This window comes from Phyllostomus discolor, chromosome 1 (genome assembly GCF_004126475.2).
Source record: "Phyllostomus discolor isolate MPI-MPIP mPhyDis1 chromosome 1, mPhyDis1.pri.v3, whole genome shotgun sequence".
In the NCBI taxonomy this organism is placed as follows: domain Eukaryota; kingdom Metazoa; phylum Chordata; class Mammalia; order Chiroptera; family Phyllostomidae; genus Phyllostomus; species Phyllostomus discolor.
In genome coordinates this window covers 163,529,239-163,556,408 of record NC_040903.2, presented here as the reverse complement: position 1 = coordinate 163,556,408, position 27,170 = coordinate 163,529,239, and the positions used below count along the sequence as shown (strand labels likewise).

Genomic DNA, 27,170 nt, shown 5'->3' with positions numbered 1-27,170 from the left:
CAGAGTGGTCCGAGAAAGACCTTTTCTCCAGCGGGGGCTCTGAAAGGTCCTCCTTTTCCCAATCACATACATACCTACATAAGGCCAGATTTTCTTTATATGTCATCAACCAAAACAGACTGAATGTTTAAAAGTGGGTGTAAGAATTCAGCTGTCTTCAATCTTTTAACAGATTGAGTGAAAAAGTAGGTACGAGAATTCAGCTGTCTTCTTTTAAGATTGATTGTAAAAGCAAGTATGAGAATTCAACTGTCTTCTTGTAAGCCAGACATTAAAGATATCCTCACCTCTGTGAGACAATTTCACTCTTCTAATTTTCTTAAAAAATTTAGTCATTTAAAAATTTTAAATGCTATTTATGTTAACTTGTTTATTATTTTTAATGAATTTTTAAAATTTATGCTTTGGTTACTAATTCGGTAAATAGCAACAGATATCCACATACAATCAAGCGTTTTGGAATTCTCAACAATTTCAGAACCACTTGTCAATGTGAAACAAAGGACTTCAGGCCTGACTCCTGGCAGGTTTAAGACGGTTAGAGGCCTTTCTAGGGAGCATGCCAAGCACCAACGAGTAGCCGACACCCGGACGGTGAGAATCCTTGCCAATAAGAAGAGATATTGATGAAACGGCGGGGTTTGTCCACCGTGTGAACGTACAAGGGTCGACAAACATACGTTAATGGGGAACGCGAAATCTAGGTCACAAAAAAAAAGAAGCCTTTTAGCGGATCTTTGCGACACTGTCGCGTGTCGTTGGTTCAGTGCCGTAAAGACAGTTGCGGAGCAGCCTTCAGCTAGGCAACGGTGGAAGTGCGCGGCAATGGCGGATATGGAGGACCTCTTCGGGAGCGACGCCGACAGCGATGCTGAGCGTAAAGGTGGGGTCGACTGGGCTTCGCGGGAGGGGTGCGTGGCGGGACTTCTGCGGCCAGAGCCCGACCGGGATCCTGTTCCGGGTTTGCGGACGCTACGACGCTACGTGCGAGTGGTCGCTCTTCTTCCAGTCCTGTCTCAGCGCCCCCTGCAATCCAGGCGGTGCCAGCTTCCCTAGGTGTTCATGGAGCACTCTTGGTGTTCGTGGAGCATGCGATGCCTTGGCAGTGTGTGGAGAGAAGGGGGCACGGTGCAGGGGTGCAGGCGTAGAGCCTTGGGGTCCCACTTTGATCTGTCTTGTATGAGATAGCGCAGAGTAAGGGTTGTAAGTAAATGGGAATTAGGTATTCAGGAATATGAGGAATGGGAGGACGAGTTTACAAAGGAGCTGGGAATGCCCTCTTGAATGAAACCAGACAGACCATCGTGTGATGGGCAGTTTGAGATGTCTGGGTGGAGGGATTGGGAGGGATACCGGGGTAGGGTATGCATGGGCGTTGCACACCCGAGAGAATCTGTTTCCTGATAGCCTGTTCGGAAACTCGAGAATTTCTTGAGTTAGTCGTGTTAGATTCAGGAGGGTGTGGGGTCTGTGTTTGGAGAGGAGAGATGAAGTATTTGTTGATGGAATGAAAATGTTTATGGTGCGTGGAAGTATTTCTGGCACAAGGACTGGACATTTGAGTTTGAAATAGGAATAGGAGTTAATTTGAAGTGACAAGGGGCCCAAGATCAAGTTAATTCTTGCAACCCTCCAGGCTCAAAGTAATTTTATCTACATTTTCCCTAAGCAAAGTGCATTATTGTGGTTGCTTTTGTTTCTTCTAATTCCTGTGTGTGTGTGTGTGTGTGTGTGTGTGTGTGTGTGTTTATTTAGAGTGTGGTAAGGGCAGCACCAGGTGGAAATCTAATCTGAAGGCTCTATCCAGTATTCTAGTCGGGATGAATCTGGAAATACACAGTCCTATATACTACCTCTTGTTCCACTATCTTTGCTGATGTTTTCATTCCCCCTTATTTTTATTTGTCCATATCCCATTTGCCCTTCAAGTCACACTTCTATGTGAACCCTCCCACAACTCACTTCTATGGAGTTAATTCAATTCAGTTAAGTTTTTATTGATCTCCTGTCTTGTACTGGCAACCTTGCTAGGTGTCAAGGATATAATGATGGAAAGATTGTCTCTGCATTCCCTGCTTCTTCACTAGCTTACATTGATGGTTAATGCATATTTGATAAATAATTAGATGGGTAGAAACAATAGTTTAGTAACATGTATCTTGCAGTGCTTTCCCACTCAGTGTATGGGGAAGTGATATATGGAGGTAGCTGCTTCTCTGGGCTCCATGTTTTACCTTCTTTTAAGTCAGGGGTGTCAAACTCATTTTCACCGGGGGCCACATCAGCCTTGCAGTTGCCTTCAAAGGGCCAAATGTAATTTTAGGACTGTATAATGTAACTACTCCTTAACTACGGGCAAGAGGCTCGGCATTGCCCATGGGTAGAAACAAGATGCCGGGCCAGATAAAACCAGGTGGAGGGCCAGATTTGGTCTGTGGGCCTTGTGTGTGCCAGCTGTGCTTTAAGTCTTTATTTCATCTTACCATTAGATAGTAGGACTCGGTAGGACTTACTTCCAAATCTGCCCGTGAAGGTTGCCTTTGGTCCTTAAGGTAGTGTGGGTGTAACAGGGTAATTCCTGTTGTGCCTACCATATTTTAGTATCTCCCTGTGCTCAAAGAGCTGTAGAAAATAACCACGCCTGACAAACATTTTGGCATAACAATGGGTAGAATCTGTACCAAGGCCCAGAGTGTTTCTTTCATGCACAAATGTGCTGCATAAATCCTGCACCTACTAGGTTAAATTTATTCCTAAGTATTTTATTCTTTTGGATACTATTGGAAATGGAATTGTTTTCTTAATTTCACTTTTGGATTGTTTGTTGCTAGTGGAGACAACTGATTATCATGTTAATCTTGTATCTTGTAACCTTGCTAAATGTGTTAGCTCTAATAGTGTATGTGTATGTGTGAATGAATTCTTCGAATTTTCAACACAATATGATCATGTCATCTGTGGATATAGTTTTACTCTTCCCTTTCAATTTGGATGTCTTTTTTTCTTGCCTAATTGCCCTGGCTAGAACTTTCTGTGCAGTGTTGACTAGAAGTGGTGAGTGGACATTCTCGCCTTGTTCCTGACCTTAAGGAGAAAGTATTATGGTTTCATACAGTATTAGCTGTGGTTATTACACAGGTGCCTTTTATCAGGTCGAGGAAGTTCCCTTCTGTTCCTAGGTTGTTGAGTGGTTTACACAGAACCATGCTGGTTGTAAAGTAAATCTTTTTTTGTAAAGATTTTATTTACTTTTAGAGAGAGGGGAAGGGAGGGAGAAAGAGAGGAAGAGAAACATCAATGGGAGTACATTGGTCAGTTGCTTCTCCCATGCTCCCAACCAGGGACCTAGCCTGCAATACAGGTGTGTGCCCTGACTAGGAATTGAACTGGCAACCTTTTGGTTCCCTGGCTGGCACTGAATCCACTGAGCCACATCAGCCAGGGCATAAAGTGAATCTTTTTAGACAGCCTATAGGTGGATCATTTTTTAAAATCCATTCTGCGAATTTCTGCCTTTTCTCATTGGAGAAGTTAGTCCCTATCCTATTTCAAGTAATTACTGATAAGGGAGGACTTCTGCCATTTTGCTGCTTGTTTTCTTTTCTTATTTTTATCAGATTTCTTGGGGGACATTGGTTCATAAAATTACATAGGTTTCAGGTGCACAAGTCTATAATGCATTATCTTATATTGTATTGTGTGTTCACCACCCCAAGTCAAGTCTCTTTCCATCACCAGTTATCTCCACTTGATCTTCTTCTACTTTCCCTACCCCCTTTCTTGGTAATCACCATATTGTTGTTTGTGCCTATGAGGTTTTTGTTGTTGTTTTCTTATTCCCTTAAACTTTTTCACCCAGCCCACCAATAGCTGTCAGTCTGTTCTCCATCTCTATGAGTTTGTTTCTATTTTGCTTGTTAGTTTATTTTGTTCATTTGATTCCACATATAAGTGAAATCATATGGTACTTGTGTTTCTCTGCCTGGTTTATTTCACTTAGCAATACTCTCCAGGTCCATCTATGCTGTTACAAAAAGGTAAGATTCCCCCCCTTTTTTTTAATGGCTGAGAAGGAAAGAAAGGGAGAAAGAGAGGGAGAGAAACATGAATGTATGGGAGGTACATCGATTGGTTGCCTCTCGCATGCCTCCAACTGGGGACCTGGCCTGCTACCCAGGCATGTACCCTGACTGGGAATCAAACAGGCAACCTTTTGGTTTGCAGGCCAGCATTCAGTCCACTGAGCCATACCAGCTAGGGCTATACCACAGCTTTTTTATCTACTTATCTACTGGTGGGCACTGTTAATTGACTGATTTTAGAGAGACGGGAAGAGAGAGAGAGGGAGAGAACCATGATTTGTTTTTCCATTTATTGATACATTCATTGATTGTTTCTTGTATGTGCCCTGACCAGGGATCAAACCATTAACCTAGGGTATGGGGGTGGGGGGTGGAGGTGTAAAAAGGTATAAGGGAGATGAATAGTAATGGAAAAAAATACAATAAAAAAGTAAACATTTAAATAAAAAAGTAAACATTTAAAAAAACCCAGCAACCTTGGTGTATCTGGACGATGTCCTCACCAACTGAGCTGCCCAGTCAGGGCCTGTGATTCTTTTTGAATGAGGTCCTTTCTACTTCAGTAGTGGTACGTGTACCACAAATTCAGACTCTTATCTTCAAGGCACCATTGAGCTGGGGAGCAGCAGGTGGCAGGGTATGGTGAATGGCAGGTGTGTCTAGGGTACTGTAAAATGCCACAACAAAGTTCTGTTTTCTTTCTAAAAATTTAGCTGGTTTTTCCTGTTAAGCATTCTCTTGGTTGCTGCAAGTTTTGGCTAGTCTTTAGAGCACCAAGGAAACTCATACTAACAGTTAGTATTTGAGAAACATTTTCATTGTTTTTAAGTTGGGATGGGCTTTTGGTGTTCCTTATGCTGCCTTTTTTGATGACATCACCCAGTTTTTATGTGGTTCCATAGATTCTGATTCCGGATCAGACTCGGATTCTGATCAAGAGAATGCAGCTTCTGGCAGTAATGCTTCTGGAAGTGAAAGCGATCAGGATGAAAGAGGTGATTCAGGAAAACCAAGTAATAAGGAACTGTTTGGAGATGACAGTGAGGATGAGGGAGCTTCTCATCAGAGTGGGAGTGATAATCGCTCTGAGAGATCAGACAATAGATCAGAACCTTCTGAGCATTCTGACCATGAAGACAATGACCCTTCGGATATAGATCAGCACAGTGGATCAGAAGGCCATAATGATGATGAAGATGAAGGTCATGGATCAGATGGAGGGAGCCATCACTCAGAGGCAGAAGGTTCTGAAAAAGCACCTTCAGATGATGAAAAATGGGGCAGGGAAGACAAAAGTGACCAGTCAGATGATGAAAAGATACAAAATTCTGATGACGAGGAGAGGGCACAAGGATCTGATGAAGAAGACAAGTTGCAGAACTCTGACGACGATGAGAAAATGCAGAACACAGATGACGAGGACCGGCCTCAGCTCTCAGATGATGAGAGGCAACAGCTCTCTGAGGAGGAGAAGGCTAATTCGGAGGATGAACGGCCAGCAGCTTCTGATAATGACGATGAGAAACAGAATTCTGATGATGATGAACGCCCACAGATGTCTGATGAGGAGAAAATGCAAAATTCTGATGACGAACGGCCACAGGCCTCAGATGAAGAACGCAGGCATTCAGATGATGAAGAAGAACAGGACCACAAATCAGGTAATTTGTTTCTGAGGGTCAAAATGGATGAGTGGAAGCATCTAGGTACAAATATATCCCATTTATTCTTTTCTCAGCCTCATCTTCAATGCCCTGTTTTTTCTCTCCTGTCCCTCCATTTCAGCCTTTTCCAACTCGATACATTTTGCCTTTAGAAAAGTTTCCTAATCTGTGTATTATTTCAGTTCCCCTTCCATTTTTTAATTGATGGTAGATCAGGAAGAAAAATAATTTAAACACAATAGTCTTAGAGAAGGATGTATGGTGCGAGAGTAGTGAGAGGTGATTCCCTTTCTGTGGGTAACTGAAGAGCATGCCTCTGGTGAGAATAGGTTTGTTTGGTGGGAAAAAAACTAATACCATTGAAAACTAATACCATGAAACGTCCCCATAGGGTAGCTGTACTGAGATGTGAACATGTTTTAGCTCAGGTTTCTGAGATACAAAATCTGATTATTCAGAGATAATTAGGCTCCACAGTGACTCAAAATAATGCAATTCACAGAAACTAATTTTAAAAGTTGAATTGCAAAATTGTTTCAAGAGAATCAGTTATTTCTCTTCTCATAGTATTCTTCCCTTGGGGAAAATCCACATTGGGTGCCAGTTTATAATAATCAGAAGGTTGCCTGGGGAACATAACATCCAGAAAATGAAAAAGAGCTGGATGATCTCAAGGAGCTACGATAGCTCGAAGCCTACATTCTTACCCTGAGGAGATGTGCTTGGGTCAGAACATGCATGCACTGGAGCACACTGGGAATGTACAGATGGCCTCGGGCTCTGGACCCCTTCTATAATAGTTGTTTACACTGTTCTGCTCCAGTTACACTGTTCTGCTCGAGTTAACGCATTCTTGATGTAGCATATTTTTTAAGATGTAGAGATTTTTTTAATATAAAATTCACCTTTAATATAAAAAGTCTTCCAGAGGAATATCTGAATTGCTTCATTTCTGTAGGTGATTCATTATAATTATGTAGTAATTCTATTTTCTTAGCTTAAATATCAGGGGAAGGGTTTTTTCTCCTGTAATACGTATGTCATAGGGTAGTATTAAAGACCACATTTTGTCATCATTTGGGAGAGGAGGTCAGAAAATTTCCAGAAACGTATATAGGTCCATATGGACTATATAGGACTGTAGTAAGTATTCGGTAACTAGTTCTGGGTAGAGTTATTTGTTGTCAGAATTGTTAAGGCTCATGTACTACTTCTCAAATACTCTCAGACTGACCTAAGATAGTCTTGTAGCTAGCTGGTTATTCTGCTTAATTCTTAACTAGTTCTGCAGTGGTTCAGTTGATTTTCTTAAAGTTTACAATTAGGTAAACAGTTGTACCATCCAGAACATGATGTGTTTTTCTCTTCCATTGCAGTATTTTTACCTCTTTTTTTATGTTATGAGTTATAGATAAATTTAATCACAAGTTTCAGTACTGCTTTTCTCATTCTACCGAGTTTTTCTGCTTACAGAAACCAATGTTCTTTTTATTAATTTTGTTTTTTAATTAACTACAGTAAGTTGATTTTTATTTTTGTGTGTGCAGTTAGTTATTTTAATGTTAACACGCATGCAGATTTGTGTAACTACCACCACCCCAGTCAGGATACAGAGCAGTTTTGTTACCCTAAAAAACTCCCTCATAATACCCCTTTTGTAGTCACATCCTTCCCCCACCTCTGACCCCTGGCAGCTCCTGGTCTGTTCTGTCACTACTTCGGGTGTTTTTCAGAGTGTCATCATATAAATGGGATCATACGGTATGTAGCCTTTTTTCTTTCCCTTAGGCCTCTTTCCGTTAGCACAGTGCATTCGAGATGCATCGAAATGTTTCATGTGTCAGCAGTTCCTTAGTCATTGCTGAGCTGCATTCCATTGCATGGGTGCACCACAGTTTGTTTATCCCCAGTGTTGCTTTTCAAACACAAAATTCAAAGTTGTGATAGGACTGCGATCATGCAGAACCTCTCATTTTACTCTCACAGAGTCCGCACGAGGCAGCGATAGTGAAGATGAAGTTTTGCGAATGAAACGCAAGAATGCAATTGCATCTGATTCAGAAGTGGATAGTGACACTGAGGTTCCAAAAGGTACTTCAATTACTTCTTTTTTATGTATTTATTTCTGTTCCTCTTTCTGCATTTAACTATAGTACATGCTCAGTGTGGGCACACTTAGCGTACACAGGGAAGTTGTAGAGATAAGAGAAACTGCTTATGCAGTGGACGCTCATTTGACGGACCTGTTTCTTCATTTACAGTTAGAAGGAATCTGTCGGTAGGGGCTGAGGCTCTGGTTCAGGCGGAGGTGGCAGTGTTCATGCTTCAGTTTGAGTGACAGTTCCAGAACAGCCTGTTCTTAAGTTCTTAAACAGGTTAATGTCAGATGAAGAACCTGGTTCTTTGAGCTGTGGGTTAGATGAAGAACTCATAAAAATCAATGTCAGATAAGGTAGGTTTATTGTAAGGATAAAAGATCTGCCTCTTCATCTCTATGGATGACTGTTTCAAATGGCAAATTATTATGCATAAAGATGTTAGTATAAAAGTTACAGCAAGCAATATTGATAGTTTGATTATGCACAACCATTATTCTGCTGACTGGTAAATAAGCATTAATATTGAATAGCTTATGTAAATTGTCATAAATAACATAACTAAAGCAAACACTTATACAGGCAACTAGAGAGAAAAGGAGAGCTGGACAGAACAGCATAACTACTAGTTATATGCGTAGACTTTGAAATTAGATAATCCAGGTTAGAATCTTTGTAGCTTCACTTTCCAAACATATGATTTTGGTCAAATTAATTACTACACTTCAATTTCCTGATCTGTAAAAGGCAGATGATACTAGCCATCTTATAGGGTTGTTGGGAGAATTGGATATGTTCATTCTTTCATTTTGTTCACAGTTATTCCTTGAGCATCTCCTGTGTGTTGGTACTGTTCTGGGCACTGGGGATATAGCAATGATCAGAACAGATAAAGACCACTCTCTAGGAGAACTCGCAGTCAGGTGGGGCCAGGGGAGGGCAGGGAGACTGATGATAACAACACAGTAAGTAAATTAAACATATAGTATGTTGGATGGTGGTAGAACTAAGAACAAAATGAATCAAGAAGAGACATGAGAGTGTTGGATGGTGGGTTGTAGTTTTTGTGATTTTTTTTTTAATCATATAGATGAACTCTTTAGTACTTGACTGTCATTGTCTCATCTTTGTTATTATTAAGACTTAATTTTTAGACCAATTTAAGTTTCATAGCAAAGCTGAGGGGAATGTGTAGCGATTGTCTGTATACCCATAGCCTTCCCCATTGTCAGCGTTCCTCACCAGAGGGAACGTTTGTTACAGCTGATGAACCTGCACTGAGACATCATTATCCTCAGAGTCAGCAGTTCACACTGGAGCTCACTCGTGGTGTTGTATATTCTCTGGGTTTGGACAAATGCGTAATGACGTGTATCCTTCATTAGAGCATCATACAGCGTAATTTCACTGCTCTGCAAGTCCTTTTTCTCTGCATATTCATCTCTCCTCCCTGCTGCTGACCCCTGGCAGTCACTGATCTTTCACTATCTCCATAGCTTTGCCTTTTCAGGATATACAGTTGGAACGTAGCATTTTCAGATAACTTCTTTCACTTAGTAATGGGCATTTAAGTTTCCTCCACACCTTTTTATGGCTTGACAGCTCGTTTCTTTTCAGCACTGAATGACATTCCGTTGTCTGGAAGTAACAGTTTATCCACTCACCTACTGAAGGACATCTTGGTTGCTTTAAAGTTTTGGCAGTTATGAATAAAGCTGCTATAAATATGGGTGTGCAGGTTTTTGGGTGGACATAAGTTTGCAGTTCTTTGGGTAAAAATACCAAGGAATGGAATTGCTGGAATGCTCGGTAAGAGTATGTTTAGTTCTGTGAGAAACTGCTAGACTTCCAAAGTGGCTGTACCATTTTGCATTCCCACCAGTAAAGAATGAGACTTCCTGTTGCTTCACATTTTTGTCAGCATTTGTTGTTGTCATTGTGCTAGATTGTGGCCATTCTAATAGGTTGCCTCTCCTTTTCAGTGATCTGCCCTCCACTTTGTCTCAGTAACTCACTGTTTTATCCTAGACTATGTCATCGTTAATTGTAACACTTCTATGATCTCAGTTTCAAGCAGTCTACTTTCTGACCACGCTCCTGTCTTTCTCTTCACCCCTGTACTACCCATCTTGGTTTATTGGTTTATTACAGATTATTGTTGTTTTGCCCAAACCTGGGTGAAGTTCTGCTTGTGCACAGAGGGGCCTGGGTAGATATGGACCTATAATTTTTTGTGTTTTTAAAAAATATTTTTATTTATTTATTTATTTATAGAGAGAGGGAAAGGAAAGGAGAAAGAGAGGGAGAGAAACAGCAATGTGTGGTTGCCTCTCACATACCCCGGACTGGGGACCTGGCCTGCAACCCAGGCATGTGCCCTGACTGGGAATCAAACTGACAACCTTTGGTTCACAGGCCTGCTGGCACTCAGTCCACTGACCCACACTAGCCAGGGTGAACCTGTCATTTTAAAACTTGAAGGACTATGTAGAGAATAGGCCAGTATGAACTGTTTAAGCCCCAAATTTGAATATATGGACTATAGGACGTTTGGGCTCCTGGGGTTAAAGGAAAATAGAACAAGAAGGATGCTGTAAATGGAGCAAGAAGTGTCTCCTGTGCAGCGTTGCCTTTCACTGGATTTGCCCCATTCCCTCTCCACAGACATGCTAGTCAGCTCTTTGAGAGCCAGGCTTGGGGTGGTGTTTGGGTGGTTTCCTGGTGTGGTCCAGAAACCTTGGGAATGTGTTGAAGTGATAGCTTGGAAGAACCTTTGTTACAGATATTAATACTGTGTGTTTTTCTCCTAAATTGAAGATAATAGTGGAACCATGGATCTCTTTGGAGGTGCAGATGATATATCTTCAGGTAGTGATGGAGAAGATAAACCACCTACTCCAGGACAGCCTGTTGTAAGTAAAATTACCGATGTGAACTGGGCCCTTATTCAACGTTAATTAAAAAGTTTCTGAGACTAAGGATCTCTCTTACACCAGGAAGAGAAAGTTGAAAACTGAATTACAGTATGAAAATACAATGAACAGATGTCTTTCTTGGTTATGTAGGGAACTCTTGGTTTTAAGGGAGAGTAGAAATAACTGACCTGGCACATCTGTACTGAGGCAATAAAAAGGATTGAACTATTGATACGTGAAGTTCCAGGGAAAAATACTGAGTTAAAAAAAAAAGCCAATCTTGAAAGGTTACATACTGTATGATTCCATTCACGTGACATTCTTGAAGTGACAAAGTTATAGAAATGGAGAAGAAAGTAATGGTTGTTTGAGATTAAGGAGGGGTGAGGGCAAGAACCTAGTGGATGTGGCTGTAGAAGGTCAGCGTGAATCTTTGTGTATGGAAATGTTCTGTATCTGACTCTGAGGGTTAGCTTCCTGTTGTGATATTGTACTGTAGTTTTGCGAGATGTTACCATTAGGGGAAACTGGGTTAAAAAAGAAAGAAAGAGAGAGAGAAAGAAAGAAAAAGAAGAGAAGAGAAGACAAGCCAAGACAAGACGGGAAGACAAGAGAAGAGAAAAAACTGCCCAGCATGAGGTTGGTGCCATGTTTTAAGAGACTAGACTGCAAGGGGCTGTGATTTGAAAACCATTGATTTAAATGTTTTTCTTGTTCCTGCCGAGAAGTGTGTTGTGTGCTGTGTTGATAATCTTTGATCTTAATCAGTAGAGTGACTTCATAATTCCTATTGAAGTGTTGATTAATTTCTCACTTCTCTTGGTGAGTATGCGGAAGACAGACTTATCACAAGAGACTTTCTTACATTGATGCTTCTAAGCTGATCTTGTGTCCCAGGAGGTTTTGGGGGCTGGGTGGGTAGGAATGGGGATTGAGGGCTGCTTTAGCCCTGTAGCAATGTCTCAATGTGCTCTTGCCTACCTAAGCAATTAAAGTGTGGGGGTTGAGCTAGACCATTTCTAAGATCCCATGAAGCTCTGAAATTCTAGGTTTTTTTTTTTTAACTAGGATGAAAATGGATTGCCTCAGGATCAGCAGGAGGAGGAGCCAATTCCTGAGACCAGAATAGAAGTAGAAATACCCAAAGTAAACACTGATTTAGGAAATGACTTGTATTTTGTTAAACTGCCCAACTTTCTCAGTGTGGAGCCCAGGTAAGGGGATCAGCAAAAAGTTTCTGTACAATGGGTAGAAATACGTGGGATGCTGACATCTTTCTTATTTTACATGAGTTGACTGATCACAGAGTGGTAGACTGGTCATGTGTCTCTGAAGAAATAAATCAGAGATATTCTGTGATAGATAAAGTAGGGACTATTATATCGATAAAGGAGATTTCTAATGCTTGTAATTGTTTTTAGCACTTTGATACTTAGTCATTAACAGGTATCATAAGCCTTTGAGTGTTTTTGACTAGTATAGCCCTGAAAACACTGAACTTGAGAGTAGGCAGTTTGCTAGAGAAATGGCAAATGTCCACCATGGCATCTGTTGTGGATCTAGAAAAGCTAATAGTTTTGGACAGTTAAATAGTGTTTGTGGGTATTATTCACTGCTAACATGCAAGTTATGTGTGATTTAAACTTTTTCCCCCAAGCAAAATGATGGAGAAAGCAAGAGAACATGTGGCCTATTCCTTGAAGACTTATATAAGAATACAGAATATTTAGAATAGTTAGCCTTGCTTGCACTCTATTTCAAGCAACATGCATTAACACCAAATTTCAAGAAAGTGCAATGATTTGATTATTTCCCTAAAGTTGAACATGAAGATATTTGACCATTATGAATTTTAATTATATTATGATTTTTTAGTACAGCAGTATTAATACTGTATTATTATTATATAGCAGTGATAATATTCTTTATAAAATATGATTAATAGTTTTTAAAAATTTGCAGACCTTTTGATCCTCAATATTATGAAGATGAATTTGAAGATGAAGAAATGCTGGATGAAGAGGGTCGAACCAGGTTAAAATTAAAGGTACCATTTCATGTTTTAGTCCTTTCTGGTTTTTTTTAATAAAGTAAAATGTAGAGACCCTAACTTGAGACTTGAGCCTTTAAAAATGATTTTTTCCGGGGTGGTAATCACAAAATACAATATACAGATGGTATATTGTAGAATTGTATACCCGAAACCTATATAATTTTATTAACCAATGTCACCCCAGTAAATCCAGTAAAAAAAAGAAAAAGAAAAAGAAAGTCTGTTTTATTAACAAATGAATTGTCTTCTCTTTCAAATTATTTTTTAGGAAGAAAATATATAGCTTTTGCTCTGTAAATATGTTACTTTCTGTCACTTTTCTTGCTATTACACTTTTTTAATGCTTTAAAAAAATTATTAGATACTTCCTTTAAAGATTTTATTTATTTTTAGAGAGGGAAGGGAGGGAGAAAGAGAGAGAGATAGAAACATCAATGTGTGGTTGCTGGGGGTCATGGCCTGCATGCAACCCAGGTATGTGCCCTGGCTGGGAATCGAACCTGCGACACTTTGGTTCACAGCTCGAGCTCAATCCATTTGAACAACTATCTCCATGTGTACTGTGGGTTAAGTTGTAGCAACTTCCTACAAGAGTAAATTCTTCAGGCACTTTGATCTGTGAATAAATAAATCATGTAAAAAAGGAGAATTTGTTACTCATACCGAACACTTCCCTTGTGGCTCTCTTTGCATTCTTCTGATTGCTTCTACTGACTGTTTATTGTACGAATTCCTATTAATGCTTCTCTTTGATACCTTGTACAGTCTCATTTTGCCCCTAATCTTCCTTTAATGAAGGTGGATGTAGATTAAGCAGATGCTTTAGCTGAGTTGTACCAAAGAACAAGAAGCAGTTTCTCTCATTATACTAAAATAAGCTGTGCATTTTAAATTCTTAAATCTGAAGGATTTCCTGTAAATACTTTTCAATGAATATTGTACATGGTGTTAGAATGTTAAGAAGTGGCAGTCTGGCATTCTTAGAATTCAAGAGCTGAATTTTTAGAACAGTTTCATCCCTTCAAGTGTGATGGGTCCACAAGTATCTAAAGAAGCTTGATATAAGCTAGTTTCTAGCCAAAGTGCATGGGCTTCCAAAGCTTGTCAGCAAAATTTCACCATTCCTCCCTCTTAATGGAAATGCAAATCAAATGAGAAAATGGAGATATAAAGGTATGAATAACTTGCTCTAGGTCACAGAATTAATAGGTTTATTGCTTAGAGTGGTTTTTTTTGTTGTTGTTGTTCTCCGTATCCTTTGCCTTGCGTTTCCATAGCTCTCATTAGCCCATCTGTTAGTATTTCTCCTTGGAACGTGTATATCTATTTTTCATGCCTGTTTTAGTGCCTCTGGCATTATTCTACTGCTTTTCATTATTTCCCATCATTTATATAAGCTAGTGTGGTAGTTCCTTATTTGTTCACTTTTTATTGGTTTTTGCATTTTCCCTTACTCTCTATCATGACACATCAGTGAGTGATTCAGTATATCTATTGTATTTTCAGATCATGTAACATGAGACTCTAGTAGTCGCACCGAAGTTTAGAAATAAATATTTTCTCCAAAACTTTGGTGCCTAGAGTTCAAAATGTTGGTGTTTAACAGACTATGTCTTAAAACCTTGGTACACAGTAGAAAATGACACCAGACCCTTTGTTTCTTGAGTGATATTCTTGAGACTAGGCTGACCATTTTTAGAGTGAGTTGGTGGGGTAACTAATTCTTTAAGGCACAGGAAACTGGGTACAGTTTATGTACGTACCTCTGTGAGGCCTCTGTCTTTAGAAATACCTTCATGTGTCTTTCACTCCAACGGGGAAAGACCTAGCATTGTTATTGTTTTTATTACTATTATTATTAGAATCACCTTATATAATAGAAAGCATTTTTCAAAAGTGGCTTCTCAATTAATAATTGTCCATATGTGTTTCCATATTTACATGTGGCTAAATATTTTGGATGAGAGGGAAGAAAGGAATTAGTGACAGATATTATTTTATTTAAGATTTTAAATTTTTGTTTATTTTTAGAGGGGGAAGGGAGGGCAAAACAGAAGGAGAGAAACATCGATCCATTGCCTCTTGCATACCCTGAACTGAGGACCTGGCCTGCAACCCAGGCACGTGCCCTGACTGGGAATTGAACTGACAGCATTTTGGTTTGCAGTCCAGTGCCCAAACCACTGAGCCACACCAGTCAGGGCGTGACAGGTTGTTTTGTGTACTTTATTAAGAAAAATTTATTTACTTTTTTAATATTTTAAATTTTTTTATTTTTAGAGAGAGGGGAAGAGAGGGAGAGAAACATCAGTGTGTGGCTGCCCCTGTACACCCCCCACTGGGGACCTGGCCCACAACCCAGGCATGTGCCCTGACTGGGAATCAAACCAGCAACCCTTTGGTTTGCAGGCCAACACTCAATCTACTGAGCCACACCAGCCAGGGCTATGAAGAAAAACTTAAATATACACAAATCTAGTGAGACCTGTATAAGAAACTCTCATGTACCAATCACTCATGTAAACATTTGTCAAGTTGACGATCTATATTTCCCATGCCACTGTACCCTCATTATTTTGAAATGAATTTAAAAATGACATCATATTTAATTCATGCATATAATTGAGTTCTTTAATCAGCTGGCCTCGTAGTTGTTTGTTTGTTTAATGAGGAATATAGAAGGAAAAGGGGAAAAACTGGAAGGGAACCATTAGAAGCCAGTTGCAAAGACAGTCGCATCTAACAGAATGGAAATCCAGAAATTCTAGTGGAAATGGGAGCGCTGCTTTTGGGGTTGATGGCAGGGGACTGTGTCTAGGGAAGCATGGCCTTAGCTATCAGTTTCCACAATGTCGGCTTCTCTTTGATGCCATCTTAATTCACATTCTCTTTATCCTTGTGAGTGCAGCCTTTTTAAATTCTTCACTGTCACATTAGTGGGTTTCAAGGATGCAGCAGTGATAAACTACATGCATTTAGTGTATTACATTTTCCCAGAAGTCCTACTGAGTTTTTAATTGCAGTAAGAGTTTTTTCATTGTCGGAAGCTCTTGAATGTTTCTTTAATCTGCCTGGTATTTCCCCTCCGTGTTGTTAAGATCAAGTTGGACTCTAAATCTGCCCAAAGCTGGGGTGTTAATTTTCGTAGGATGTTTCTTTTGGCTTATGCATATGTGGGGAGCCTCCCTAGCTCCCTAGCCTGGTAGGCACAGTGTTTTGGTCCCACATCTATCAATTTGTAGCCTTGTGAGAGAACCTGCTTCAATTCATATAGGGAGTTGCAGTTCTAAATTGCTACCTCACACAGCTTCAAGCCTCACCCCCTGTCCTGGTAGCTCTTGCTGTGATTTAAAACATCCCAGGGCTACTACAGGTTTAGTGTCTGCTCAGATGCTCTGGCCCTCAGTTCCTTCTGTGGTTCCAGCCCTGGGAGCTCAGAAATTCACTCAAACTTATTTTTGTTCTTGTTGAATTATTCAATGTCTCTTAGGTGATTAAAATTAGAGGTCTTCAATGTTTTATGTTTTTCTGTCACTACCTATACAGGCCTATTTTATGATTATGTGTTTCTAGAGAATAAAGGAAGCATAAACTCTAGTGTTCTAAGGCATTTATGCTTTAAAACAGGTAGAAAATACTATCCGATGGAGGATACGCCGGGACGAAGAAGGAAATGAAATTAAAGAAAGCAACGCTCGGATCGTGAAGTGGTCAGATGGAAGGTGAGCGTTGGCTGCCTGCAGAATACTGAGACACCCAGAGTCAGGTTTTGAAATGAGACCTTATTGGTGGGTCACCTCTTATTAAAGAATTTCCAGTGCCTAGTCCCTGGCATTGAATAGAAAACCTGAGAGAAATAAGTAGGTGGTTGAGGGTCATTCCAGCTGGTGAAGACGTTAGAGTGGGCTGAAAATGTGATCGTCCTCTTTGGCTACAGCACAGTAGTTTGGAAAAGGCACACCACTCTCCTCCTCCTGTGCGCTGCTCACTGTGAGTTGACATTTTAGAAAAACTGCCTTTCATTGGGAGGTAGGAGAGGCTGAGCGAATGTCACAGCATGTTGTACTTCTAGGTGGGTTGTTTTCTGTATCCTGCCTTTTTACTCTTCTGCGTTCTGTGTGAGGAGAGAAAGCAGCAGTCGAATCACATTTTCAGTGAAGTAAAATGGTAGGAGCAAAGCTCTATAACTTTTAATACGTGAAGCATTCCTTCCTTTCAGCATGTCTCTGCATCTGGGCAATGAGGTGTTTGATGTTTACAAAGCTCCACTGCAAGGCGACCACAACCACCTTTTTATAAGACAAGGTACCGGTCTACAGGGACAAGCTGTCTTTAAAACCAAACTCACATTCAGGTAACTATTCTTACCAGTGTACTGTTGTTCCTTACAGTAAAGCGGCAAAATACAGGTGTCCAAAATGCCTGACATCTGACTAACAATCTCACAGTATAATTTGCCAAAGACCAAGATCTGGTCCTTAGCTCTCTTGGTTCAAAGGCTGTTCTGTCTAGTGCAGTAAAAGTTGTTGTTTCACAGGAAACCAGATTATGCTAACCAAACTTACAAAAGACTGTTATGTAAACCAGAACATCAACTTATTAATTTCAAGTGGCTACTAGTAACTGCCAAGAGGCCTAGAGTACTTGGTAGGCAGTGTGTCTTGTCTTTGTGGCACAGTGGATCTGGGAGACTGATAATTAGAGGTTGTTAGTGTGCCTGCAGTCAGGAAAGGCTTTGGTGGGGGCGGAGCGGGGCCCATCCTGTCCCTGGAGCTGCTGCATCCAGGACCGCTCCAGGGTACACCCCCCCTTGCAGCCTCAGACACTCGGGTCAGCTGGTGAGAGCAGTCCCCTGCTCCAGATCGTAGACTCCACACGGACGTGTTTATGTTTTCTTTCCTTCTCACAGAGCAGATCATCCTCCTCCGGTAATGCTCATGTTGGAAAGAGCACAATAATCTTGGTCAGGACTTAGCTTTTTGAGAATTGTAACGGTCAAAAGTATAGGCTTTGGAATCAGATAAACCTGTATTTGAGTCCTGTTTCTACTTGTGTGACTTCGTGCAACTTTCTCAACCCCTCTATGCCTTGGTTTTCTAATATATAAAATGTAATCATTATCTCTTAGAGTAGCTGGGACTTGAATTCATGTAACTTCTCAAACACAAAGCACAGTGCCTGGCACTTAGCGTTCAGCAAATGCTGCTTGAGCCTATCCATGTGCTGCTTTTAGAGGGTGGTGGTTCTTTGTAAAGCCTTTTTGATTCCAGCTTTCCATTCTTCACTTTACTCGTGAGACACTGTTTCGGTGAGCCGTAGAATGAAGAAAGTTCAAAATCCCCCACTTGCTGTATTCGCTTTAGCGTCCCTGCCTATTTTTTCTAGAGACTTAAGTAATGGGCACTGGCCCTTTGGTTTTGTGATGTGTGACATGACTGGCCCACAAACATATATGAGAAGTAGTGAAACGTTTTGTTCACTTCCTGCAGACCTCACTCTACAGACAGTGCCACGCACAGAAAGATGACCCTGTCACTTGCAGATAGATGTTCAAAGACACAGAAGATTAGAATCTTACCAATGGCTGGCCGTGATCCTGAATGCCAGCGCACAGAGATGATTAAGGTACGTTTGCTAAGCTTATTCTGGGATTTTTGGTGTATTAACAACAGCATTTCCCAAAACGTTCGTTAATCACCTCCGATTGACCCACCTTCGTTCCTCCCAGCTGGCGTGAACAGGGAGCTGGGCCCGTGTCCTGAACGTGGGTCGCACGTGGTGGTGGCCAGAGAGCAGCTGGGGGCAAAGAATCTGAACTTCAGCAGATACTTCCAGATATGACTGGCTCATATGTCTGGTTTAGAATCCATGTCAAAAACTAGTGGAAATGCTAGAGATTTAGTTTAAAGTAAAGTAAAAATAGGACAGGATTGATGGGAAAGTACCTAATGGAGAATTGGGCAAAGAGTAGATGTGGTTTCTCAGGGCAGTTTATAATGTTCTTCCTGGTAGGTGTTTGAACCTAACACAATGGTCAGTGAGGTGTAAATGCAGCCAAGGGGCGTTGCCCCTGGTAGACGGAGTGTGTGCGCGTTGACACCGGAGTGTGTGCACGTTGACACCTTGCCCTTTGTGCCACACTTGCTTGGGGAAGCTGAAGGCCGAGGTGCAGGCTCCCTCGCTCTCCTCCACCTTCTCTGGTCCGTGCTGGGTCTTCCTGCAGCCCTGCCTGCTTCCGGAGGTTTCATTCCCTAGTGCAGCAGGGCACGCTGAGGCGCTCTGGTTGCCTCAGGATCTTTCTCAGTAATCTCGTCATCAGGTTCAGTGGAAGATTTGGCCCTTTTCACTCCTTGTATTTTCTTCACGAGGGCAGGTGAGCAGAACCAGATTCAGTAGCAGGGCCTCAGTGGTGTGAAGGGACATTGGCTTGAAGTCTGAAGTGTTCATGTTTTCTTGCTCCATTTCCCCACTTTTTTCTCTTCACGGGAGCCAGAAGGAGCTGCAGACTCCAGTCTCAGCATTATTGGAAGACCCTTCTGGACCACCCTGAGAAATCCCGCAAGCTCTCCTCCACTTCCCCCGCCTCCACGGGAATTCACAAGGGGTCAGCTGGCTTGTTCTTGAGCCCTGTCCTGCTAACACTGGATTTTACGCTACAGGGTCCGGCACAAATAATGCCCCTTTTCATTACAAAATCTTTTACTATAAAATCATAAGCATGTGATTCTGTAACATAATAACATTACACTCAAGCACACCTTATGACATTTTAGGTGAAATGTTCAAATTAAAACTAAATTATTACACCCGTATTGTTACCCTACCAACCACACTCAAGCACGCCTTCTTCCGGACCCTGTATATTCTGTACAACCACATTCTACTTAAGGAAACAGTTTGCTGCATAGAATGTCTAGAAACAGAATCAGAGTTGTGTGTAGTAATACAGAGCAAATGCCAGGATATCCCCGACCTCTCATATCCTGCCTCTGCCTTGTGCACCCCAACATGTGGAATGCCAGACAGATGGAAGGGGGTGAAGGCTCTAACTTTGGGGCTCAGGGACCCTCCCCCACCTATGCCTCTTGTTAGCAGGCCATGTGGGGAGCTAGCTCTCTGGGTGAAGAGCCCCAGGCAGGAATGTCCGGGCACTGTGGTGGTTTGGGGGAGCCTGGGCAAGTCAGGTGTCTGTGTTGGGGTGACAGAAAGAGCCTCCCTCAGGTGTCTGCTGGGCACAGATAGTGTTGATGGGCTGGTCGCTGCTCTCTGGGCCCTGCCTGGCAGCACAGGGGACATTGCAGCTCCCAAGGCTGTGCCTGTGCCAGTTCTGCTGAGACAGTGAGTGTCGGGGAGCCTTCTGCCTCTTCGCCTGTGAGTGGCCCTCACGCCCTGGAACGAAACAGGGTGGTCACTGTGTGGTGACAGGTGTGGTGTGGAGAGAACGGTCCTGACAGAGGAAATAGAATGGAATTAGGTTCAAGCAGGCACAAAAGTTGTTCCTTTCTAAGTTCAGTGATGTATTTGCTTCTTTACAGAAAGAAGAAGAACGTTTGCGGGCTTCTATTCGTAGGGAATCTCAGCAGCGCCGAATGAGAGAGAAACAGCACCAGCGGGGACTGAGTGCTAGTTACCTTGAACCTGATCGATATGACGAGGAAGAGGAAGGCGAGGAGTCCATCAGCTTGGCTGCCATTAAGAACCGATACAAAGGGGGCATTCGAGGTGAGTCTGTGCAGAAATTTCATTTCAGGGTTCAGGAATTCATCTTTGCATTGGGCTTGCTCTGAATGCTCACTCACTGGACATTTTACTTTAAAGGGGTGGTATACTTCAAGGTCTAATGACTAATTGTTGCAGAGCTCTTCCAGGTGAGCCCGAAAGAGTGGAAACTGCTGTCGCTCCCACTTTCAGAATGTTGCTAAGTTTCTGCTTTTCTGGTTTGAGAGTTTGCCAATTATATTTGTAACTTTTCTCAACCTTTTAGAAATTACTAATTAGTACAAAACACTAAGAGGTTGTTTTGAAATTTAAGGATAATGTACATATAAAGCACTTCACCCAGTCCTGCCACATCACAAGTGCTAAATAGATGTCACCTAAAAGTGTTGTCATTGTTCTTACCACTCCTCAGCTTTGGGCAGGTGACTTCACATCTCTGAGTGTTGTGTCCTGCATCTGTACAGTGAGACTTGAATCCTCCCCAAAGTAGCTTGGTTAGAGCTTTGGGAGTGCTGTTCACTGTAAGATATTACCATGGATGACCGTGCACTGTAGTGTTTTCCGTATTGAGGGATAAATTTTAAGCACACTTAAATTTCCCCTTCTGTGACTGTTGTAAAACTCCTTTCTCCTTTTCTTGCAGTGATTGCCTCTGTTCTAGTGTGCTTCCTTCCTTCCTTCCGGTTATTTAGTTCTGAGCTACAGTAGAGACCTTTTATTTATTTATTTATTTATTTTTGTTAGTGCTAATTTCCCACAGAAAGCATTAATTGTGGAAATAACCACACGCACACACAAAAAAACAAAAACAAAATAAAAACAAAAAATTGAGGATGCTTTTAAGGAGAGAGTTCCATAATATTCAACTTACCAGAGAAGTGAAGCCTAACAGACAAACTCATTGACACTTAGTTTTTTCCAGGAGTCGGATAGGCAGGGATGGGGACACCGGAAGGCTTTGGGCTCTGAGACTGGAGGGTGTGCCTGGAGCAGGCTGCTGCTGCCCTTCCCCAGGTTCACCTGGGGTGGGGCATCGGAGATTACTGCTCATCTACACCTCCTTTTGAAATGTCTGCCTGGCAACAAAAGGTCCTCAGAGGACCAGGAAACCACCTCTTGCTTTTATCTTAAGCTTATTTTGGAATTAGCTTACCTCCCCAGGAAAGAAGCCTTGGGCTTCAGTGGCGTACTTGGGAAGAGCAGTGGTGTCTGCTCTTCAGTCACATTGCCACAGCCTTTTTCATGTTTAAAGTGGTCGTGAATCATTCTTGTATTTTGAGAGGGTAAGTGCTTTATGGCAACATTTCTAAACTTATATTTATCTTTGAATCAAAACACTTTAAATTATTTGCTTCCTCTGGGAAAATGAAGGAACTAAAGACATTCGTCAGAAGAAAAATCCAGAAATGAATAGCTAGCTGTCTTTGAAAGTCATTCACCAAGCTCATTCCTTTGCTTTCAGAGGAACGAGCCAGAATCTATTCATCAGACAGTGATGAAGGATCGGAAGAAGATAAGGCTCAACGGCTGCTCAAAGCAAAGAAACTCACCAGCGATGAGGTAAAACCACATTTATTCAGTTCTGGGGCTTCACTCCATACCCACAGTCAGCTCCTGGAATGAAGAGGCGCTCCCAGACAGCCCAGGAGCACAGCAGCCGCCTGCATGTGTCACTGAACCTCAGATAATTGTAGTGACAAGATTCGGAGTGGCCCAGATGAGGGCCTGCTGCCTGTTTGGATGGGTGTTGGAAGGCTCAGAGAAGGAGACCTTTCCCTGGCTGTTGAGGAAAGAGTGTTAGCGTGTAGGGCTTACTGGTTGGAGTGGGTGTGCCAGGTGGATGGAGAGGCTTGTGAGAAAAAACATGCAATCCCGAGATACCGGGGCTGGACTGAAGAACTAGAAATCATTCAGTGTGGCAGATCAGGGGGTGTATCTTTTTTTTTTTTTAATTTTTATTTTCAAGATATTTTTTTAAGTTGTGGGAATAATTCTGATGATAGAAAAACTCATTTCTTTTTATTCAGGTGAAATAATATTTGAAATAATACTAACTCAAGAAATTAACATAAATTTACAATTTGTTATTGAAACAGATTACTTCAAAGTAGCTTTTCATCTATATTCTTAATAGTATCCTTTTCCAATTAGAAGAGTACAGGCAGTAAGTTTAAATTTTTTTTTGAGATGTAAAATTTACATATACAGCATCAGTTTCAGATGTACAACATAATGGTTCGATTGATATATGTATGGGGTCTGTCCAGAAAGTATCCAGCCATGGACTGTGAAAAATAGAAGCATTTGTTGAAGAAACTATAAGAAACATCGTACATAGGACAATGACCCCTCAGTTCCTTTCAAAGTAGGCATCTTGGGAACCTCATATAGTTCTAATTGCTGTCAGCTGCCCCATTGTATTTTCCTGAATCTCATCAATGGTCTGAAATCTCTTCCCTTTCAAAGGTGGTTTTAGTTTTGGGAAAAGCCAGAAGTTGCAGGGCACCCAATCTGGGCTGTAAGGGGACTGAGTCACCTGGGTGATTTGATGTTTCACAAAAAAACTGCACAAGATTTGATGCATGAGAGGGCAGGTTGTCATGATGAAGCTGCCATTCACCAGTTGCCTGTCACCTAGGCCTTCTGAATCATCCAAATATTTGGCAGAGGAATGTTTAAGCTTAATGCAAAATTTGATGCAAGTGCATTACTCTGCTTACTCAGTCATTTTGAATGTGATGGCCACACAGTACACATGCTCACTCATTGGCATCTACTGCCCCCACTGACTAGTACAGTGAAGTCATCATTGTTCATACATGTGCATTCCAGTCCACTCCCCTTGTCTACCAGGTGACATTGATGCCGCACAGAGCATTCTAGTTATATTAACAATGGCTGGACTTTTCTGGACAGACCTGGTATATTTTGTGAAATGATCACTGCAATCAGTCTAGTTAACTTTCATCCCCACACATAGTTGTAAATTTTCTTGCAATGAGAATTTTAAAGATCTCTCTCAGCAGCAGCTTTCAAATATACAATATAGTATCATTAACTCTATTCTCCATGCTATACATTACATCTCTAGGACTTATTTACATTTTTTTAGTCTTTTTTTGATTTTTTTTAATCTGTTGTTCTGGAATTATACTGTGATTATTTTGTGATTGGAATTTGCTAGACTTCTTAATCTGTGGGTTGGTATATTTTTATCAGTTCTGAATATTTTTTAGCCATTAATCTTTCAGATATTACTTCGGTACCATTTTTTCTCTCTTTTGTGAAACTCTGATTAGAGTATGTTATTCCTTCTCTACCCGCCATAACTCTCAAACTATCTTCTATATTCTTCATGTCTTTGTCTCTTGCATTCTGGGACATTTCTTCAAATCCTGCTTCTAATTCATTTCTTTATTCAGCTGTGTCTTATGTGTTAATAACTTTCATTGAGTTTTTACTTTGTTTTCATTTTTATTGCTAGAGATTTAGGTTTTCTTTTAATTTGTCCTTTTCTTAACAAATCTTTTATTTATTTTTTGGAGAGAGAGGGAGGGTGGGAGAAGGATGGAGAGGAACACTGATGTGAGAGATACATTGAACTGTTGCCCCTTTCACGTCCTCAGCTGGGGACTTGGCATGAGACTGAGGCATGTGCCCTGACCAGGAACCAAACTGGCGACTTTCCAGTGTGCGGGCTGGCGCCCAGTCCACTGAGCCGCACCAGCCAGGGCCAAATTGCCATTTTTAAAACTCTGGCTCCTAACTCATATTTTTTAGTTTCTCCTTTTTGTCTTTAAATATTTTAAACTTCATTTATATATATGATCTTTCATGTCTGCTATTTCCAGTGACTGAAATCTTCACATGTGCAATTCTACTGCCTATTACACAGGTCCTCAAAGAATGGCTTGTTGAGCGTCGTTACATTATACATTGATGTGCTGCCACAGGAACTTCAGTCTGCAGATCAGTCAGCCTGTGGTCACATTGGTTTCCTCGTCCTTTCTCTTCAAGTCGCAGAACCTATTGACATTGAGGACTTTCTGTACTTCTGCTGGCTCTATTTCATGATGACTTATTTCTCTCTGTGTTCTGTAATTAAATCATTTACTTAGTTCAGATCAGTGGAAGTTTTTGAGGCCCAGATTGATTGGTTTTCTCCCAAATTGATTTATATTTCCCTCTGCCAGTTGCATTGGATAGCAGCTCCCTGGACCTACTCTAAACTGTATTCTGGAAGTAAGGTCTTTTTAGATTACCTGGAAGTATGATTTCTGACTTATGGTTGTGAATTTTCCTTGAATTTTGTTAAATCCCCTGCTAATTAGTTCTGATGTTTCAGATTAGAAATTATTCTTTTTAGTCATTTAGAACGGAGGCTGGCAAATTACACGGCACTTACTCACCTGGCTTGTTTGACTGGAACCCACCCGTGCGTATTTCCATGTTGTCTGGCGGTGCTTTCCCGCTGCAGTGGCAGAGTGGAGTAGTTGCAGAGGCTAAGACATGTATTATTTGGCCCCTCACCAAACAGTTTGCTGACCCCTGCCTCAGAGAAACGGGCCTGGGCGTGTTTCTGGGTCACCGTGACACTAAAAGGGAGACACTAAAGAGGGCCTTCTGCTAACCTGCTCCACTTGGCCTTTGTCTCCTGTCCTCAGTCGCCCTAAGACATAAAAGCCCAAGCTCAGGTTCGCAGAGTTGGGTAAATGTGTGCAAGGAGAAAGCCTGCTTTAGTGTCTGCTTATCTCTCTGGGTTTCTAGTTTCACTTCATTTTTTGGCCTCTGATCATACTTTGTTTTCTTGCCATTACACTGATTTGTTTATGTTTCCCCATCATTGTTAGTTGTTTTCAGTGGCAGGGTTATTGAAAAGATTACTCTGTCCTCCAGGAAATAGATGTATGTTCTCGTTATCCATGGTTTCAGTGTATTTCGGTCTGTTTGGCCCTCTATGACCTGAGCTCCTGGAAGCTGTTTTTTCATGTGAAGCAGAATTCCGTTCTTGCATTATTGTTTGTTAATCACAATGAATATTTCTCAATCGTTCTTGGAAGTGGCATGCTATGGAAGATAATCAGATAGAAATCGTTAAGTTATTCTGCAGCATATTTGTTTTAAATTATGTAGGAAATGTCTTAATGATGCATTTACAGTGTGTTGAACTGTTGACAAATGGGAATCTTCATCTGAACAGATGCTGTTTTATTTCTTGGCAAGCGGAGACTGAATGAAAATTGAGAAGTGCCATGGGCTTTCTCTTTATTCCTTGCATTCTCAGAAAGGAGATTTTAAAATGTGATCTGTTAAATAGCCTTCTTTGAGGTTGAGCAATTATAAACGTGTAACTGCCCAACGTACAAATGTCTCTGTAAATGCCTCCCAGCTGTCTGTTTTAGCAGCCACACTCTGTCTTCCTCACCCAAGTACCATTAGGTCCTCCAGGACCCTTGTCTCCAGGACACCAAAGGTTTTACTTCTGCCTGGACCTCCCAACTCCTGCCACTATCTCCGCACATGACCCCAGGTCAGGTCCTGGCCGTGGGTTACAGTGGGAGAGAGTAGGAAAGGGCTATACCTGCTCCAGGTCCCTCTCCAGTATGTTCACATGAAAGCTCCACCTAAATGCCATGAGCCTGAGTGTGCCTCTGAGACACAGGGGAGTTTTCAGACCCCAATTTCCCCATGCCAGAGAACCACCATTATTGCCTGTCACAGCATTTCTTGGTATTTGGGGGAAGGGGCATGAGTCTAGATTAGATGAACTGGATTATTGAGTCTTGGTGCTACCCTTTTCCTCTCACTCAACCTGGAGCAAGTCATCTCACTCTGCTTCCTCGTCTGTGCAGCAGGATTTGTGCTCGCTGCCTTTAAAGTCGTCGTATTATAGTAAATACCAGACGTGAAACTGGGTAGCACAGTGACAGACACGCAGTAGCTGAACAGTCTCCCTTCCCTGAAAGGATCTAAGTTACAAAAGAGGAGACAAATAGAGCTTCTTATCTTCCCTTATTTTTGAAAGCAGTGAAAACTTTGGAAAACCTCAGTTACTGCAAAGGTAGAAAAATGGGTAAAAGGAGAAACTGCGGGAAAGGGAAAGACACGTGAGGAAACACAAAAACAGTGGGAAGAAAAGGTATCGTGGCTGGTCCTCAGCTCTCGGCGTCTTTGTAGTGTGAGTTACTACTCTGTGTCGTTGTCAGTTTTGAATGACTTCTAGTACTTGTGGGTTTGGAAACTGGCCATGACCTGGACCACTGTTCTTATTCATCTGGTAAATGTTCTTTTTAAAATAGTTGTTTTGAGTTACATAGAGTCATTTATCTCAGAGCTACTTTTGATAAACATTTCTAGAAATATTCTGTTGACATTTAGATTTAAAAATTTTTTATCTGTTTAGGAAGGTGAACCTTCTGGGAAGAGAAAAGCAGAAGATGATGATAAAGCAAATAAAAAGCATAAGAAGTATGTGATCAGTGACGAAGAGGAAGAAGATGATGATTGAAGTACAAAATATGAAAACATTTTATATATTTTATTGTACAGTTTGTTTTATAAATATGGTGTAAACATGAGTTATTTTGATTGAAATGAATTGATTTCCTTCTCTGTAATTTTAATTGTAATAAAATTTTTTT

General features: G+C 41.3%; 1 protein-coding gene across 2 annotated transcripts; it reads left to right on the top strand.

The window, feature by feature from the left end:
- Positions 1–653: 653 nt before the first annotated feature.
- LEO1 (LEO1 homolog, Paf1/RNA polymerase II complex component) lies at positions 654–27,170 on the top strand. 2 transcript variants are annotated; one of them, XM_028506547.2, is made up of 12 exons: positions 654–883; positions 4,985–5,743; positions 7,733–7,837; positions 10,660–10,754; positions 11,826–11,971; positions 12,720–12,804; positions 16,438–16,532; positions 17,030–17,164; positions 18,300–18,435; positions 20,346–20,532; positions 21,992–22,089; positions 26,933–27,170. In XM_028506547.2, the coding sequence occupies exons 1-12, from the start codon at positions 685–687 to the stop codon at positions 27,035–27,037; spliced, it is 2,145 nt and encodes a 714-aa protein (XP_028362348.2). In that variant the 5' UTR covers positions 654–684; the 3' UTR covers positions 27,038–27,170. The 2 variants fall into 2 exon arrangements, with proteins under 2 accessions (XP_028362348.2, XP_028362351.2); XM_028506550.2 differs by having other exon boundaries at positions 26,937–27,005.

Coding starts and splice junctions, on each gene's coding strand:
- LEO1 (XM_028506547.2), top strand. CDS start 685: ATGGGGAACGCGAAATCTAGGTCACAAAAAAAAAGAAGCCTTTTAGCG. Junction 7,838..10,659: donor TGACACTGAGGTTCCAAAAG/GTACTTCAATTA, acceptor CCTAAATTGAAG/ATAATAGTGGAACCATGGAT. Junction 11,972..12,719: donor TTTCTCAGTGTGGAGCCCAG/GTAAGGGGATCA, acceptor AAAAATTTGCAG/ACCTTTTGATCCTCAATATT.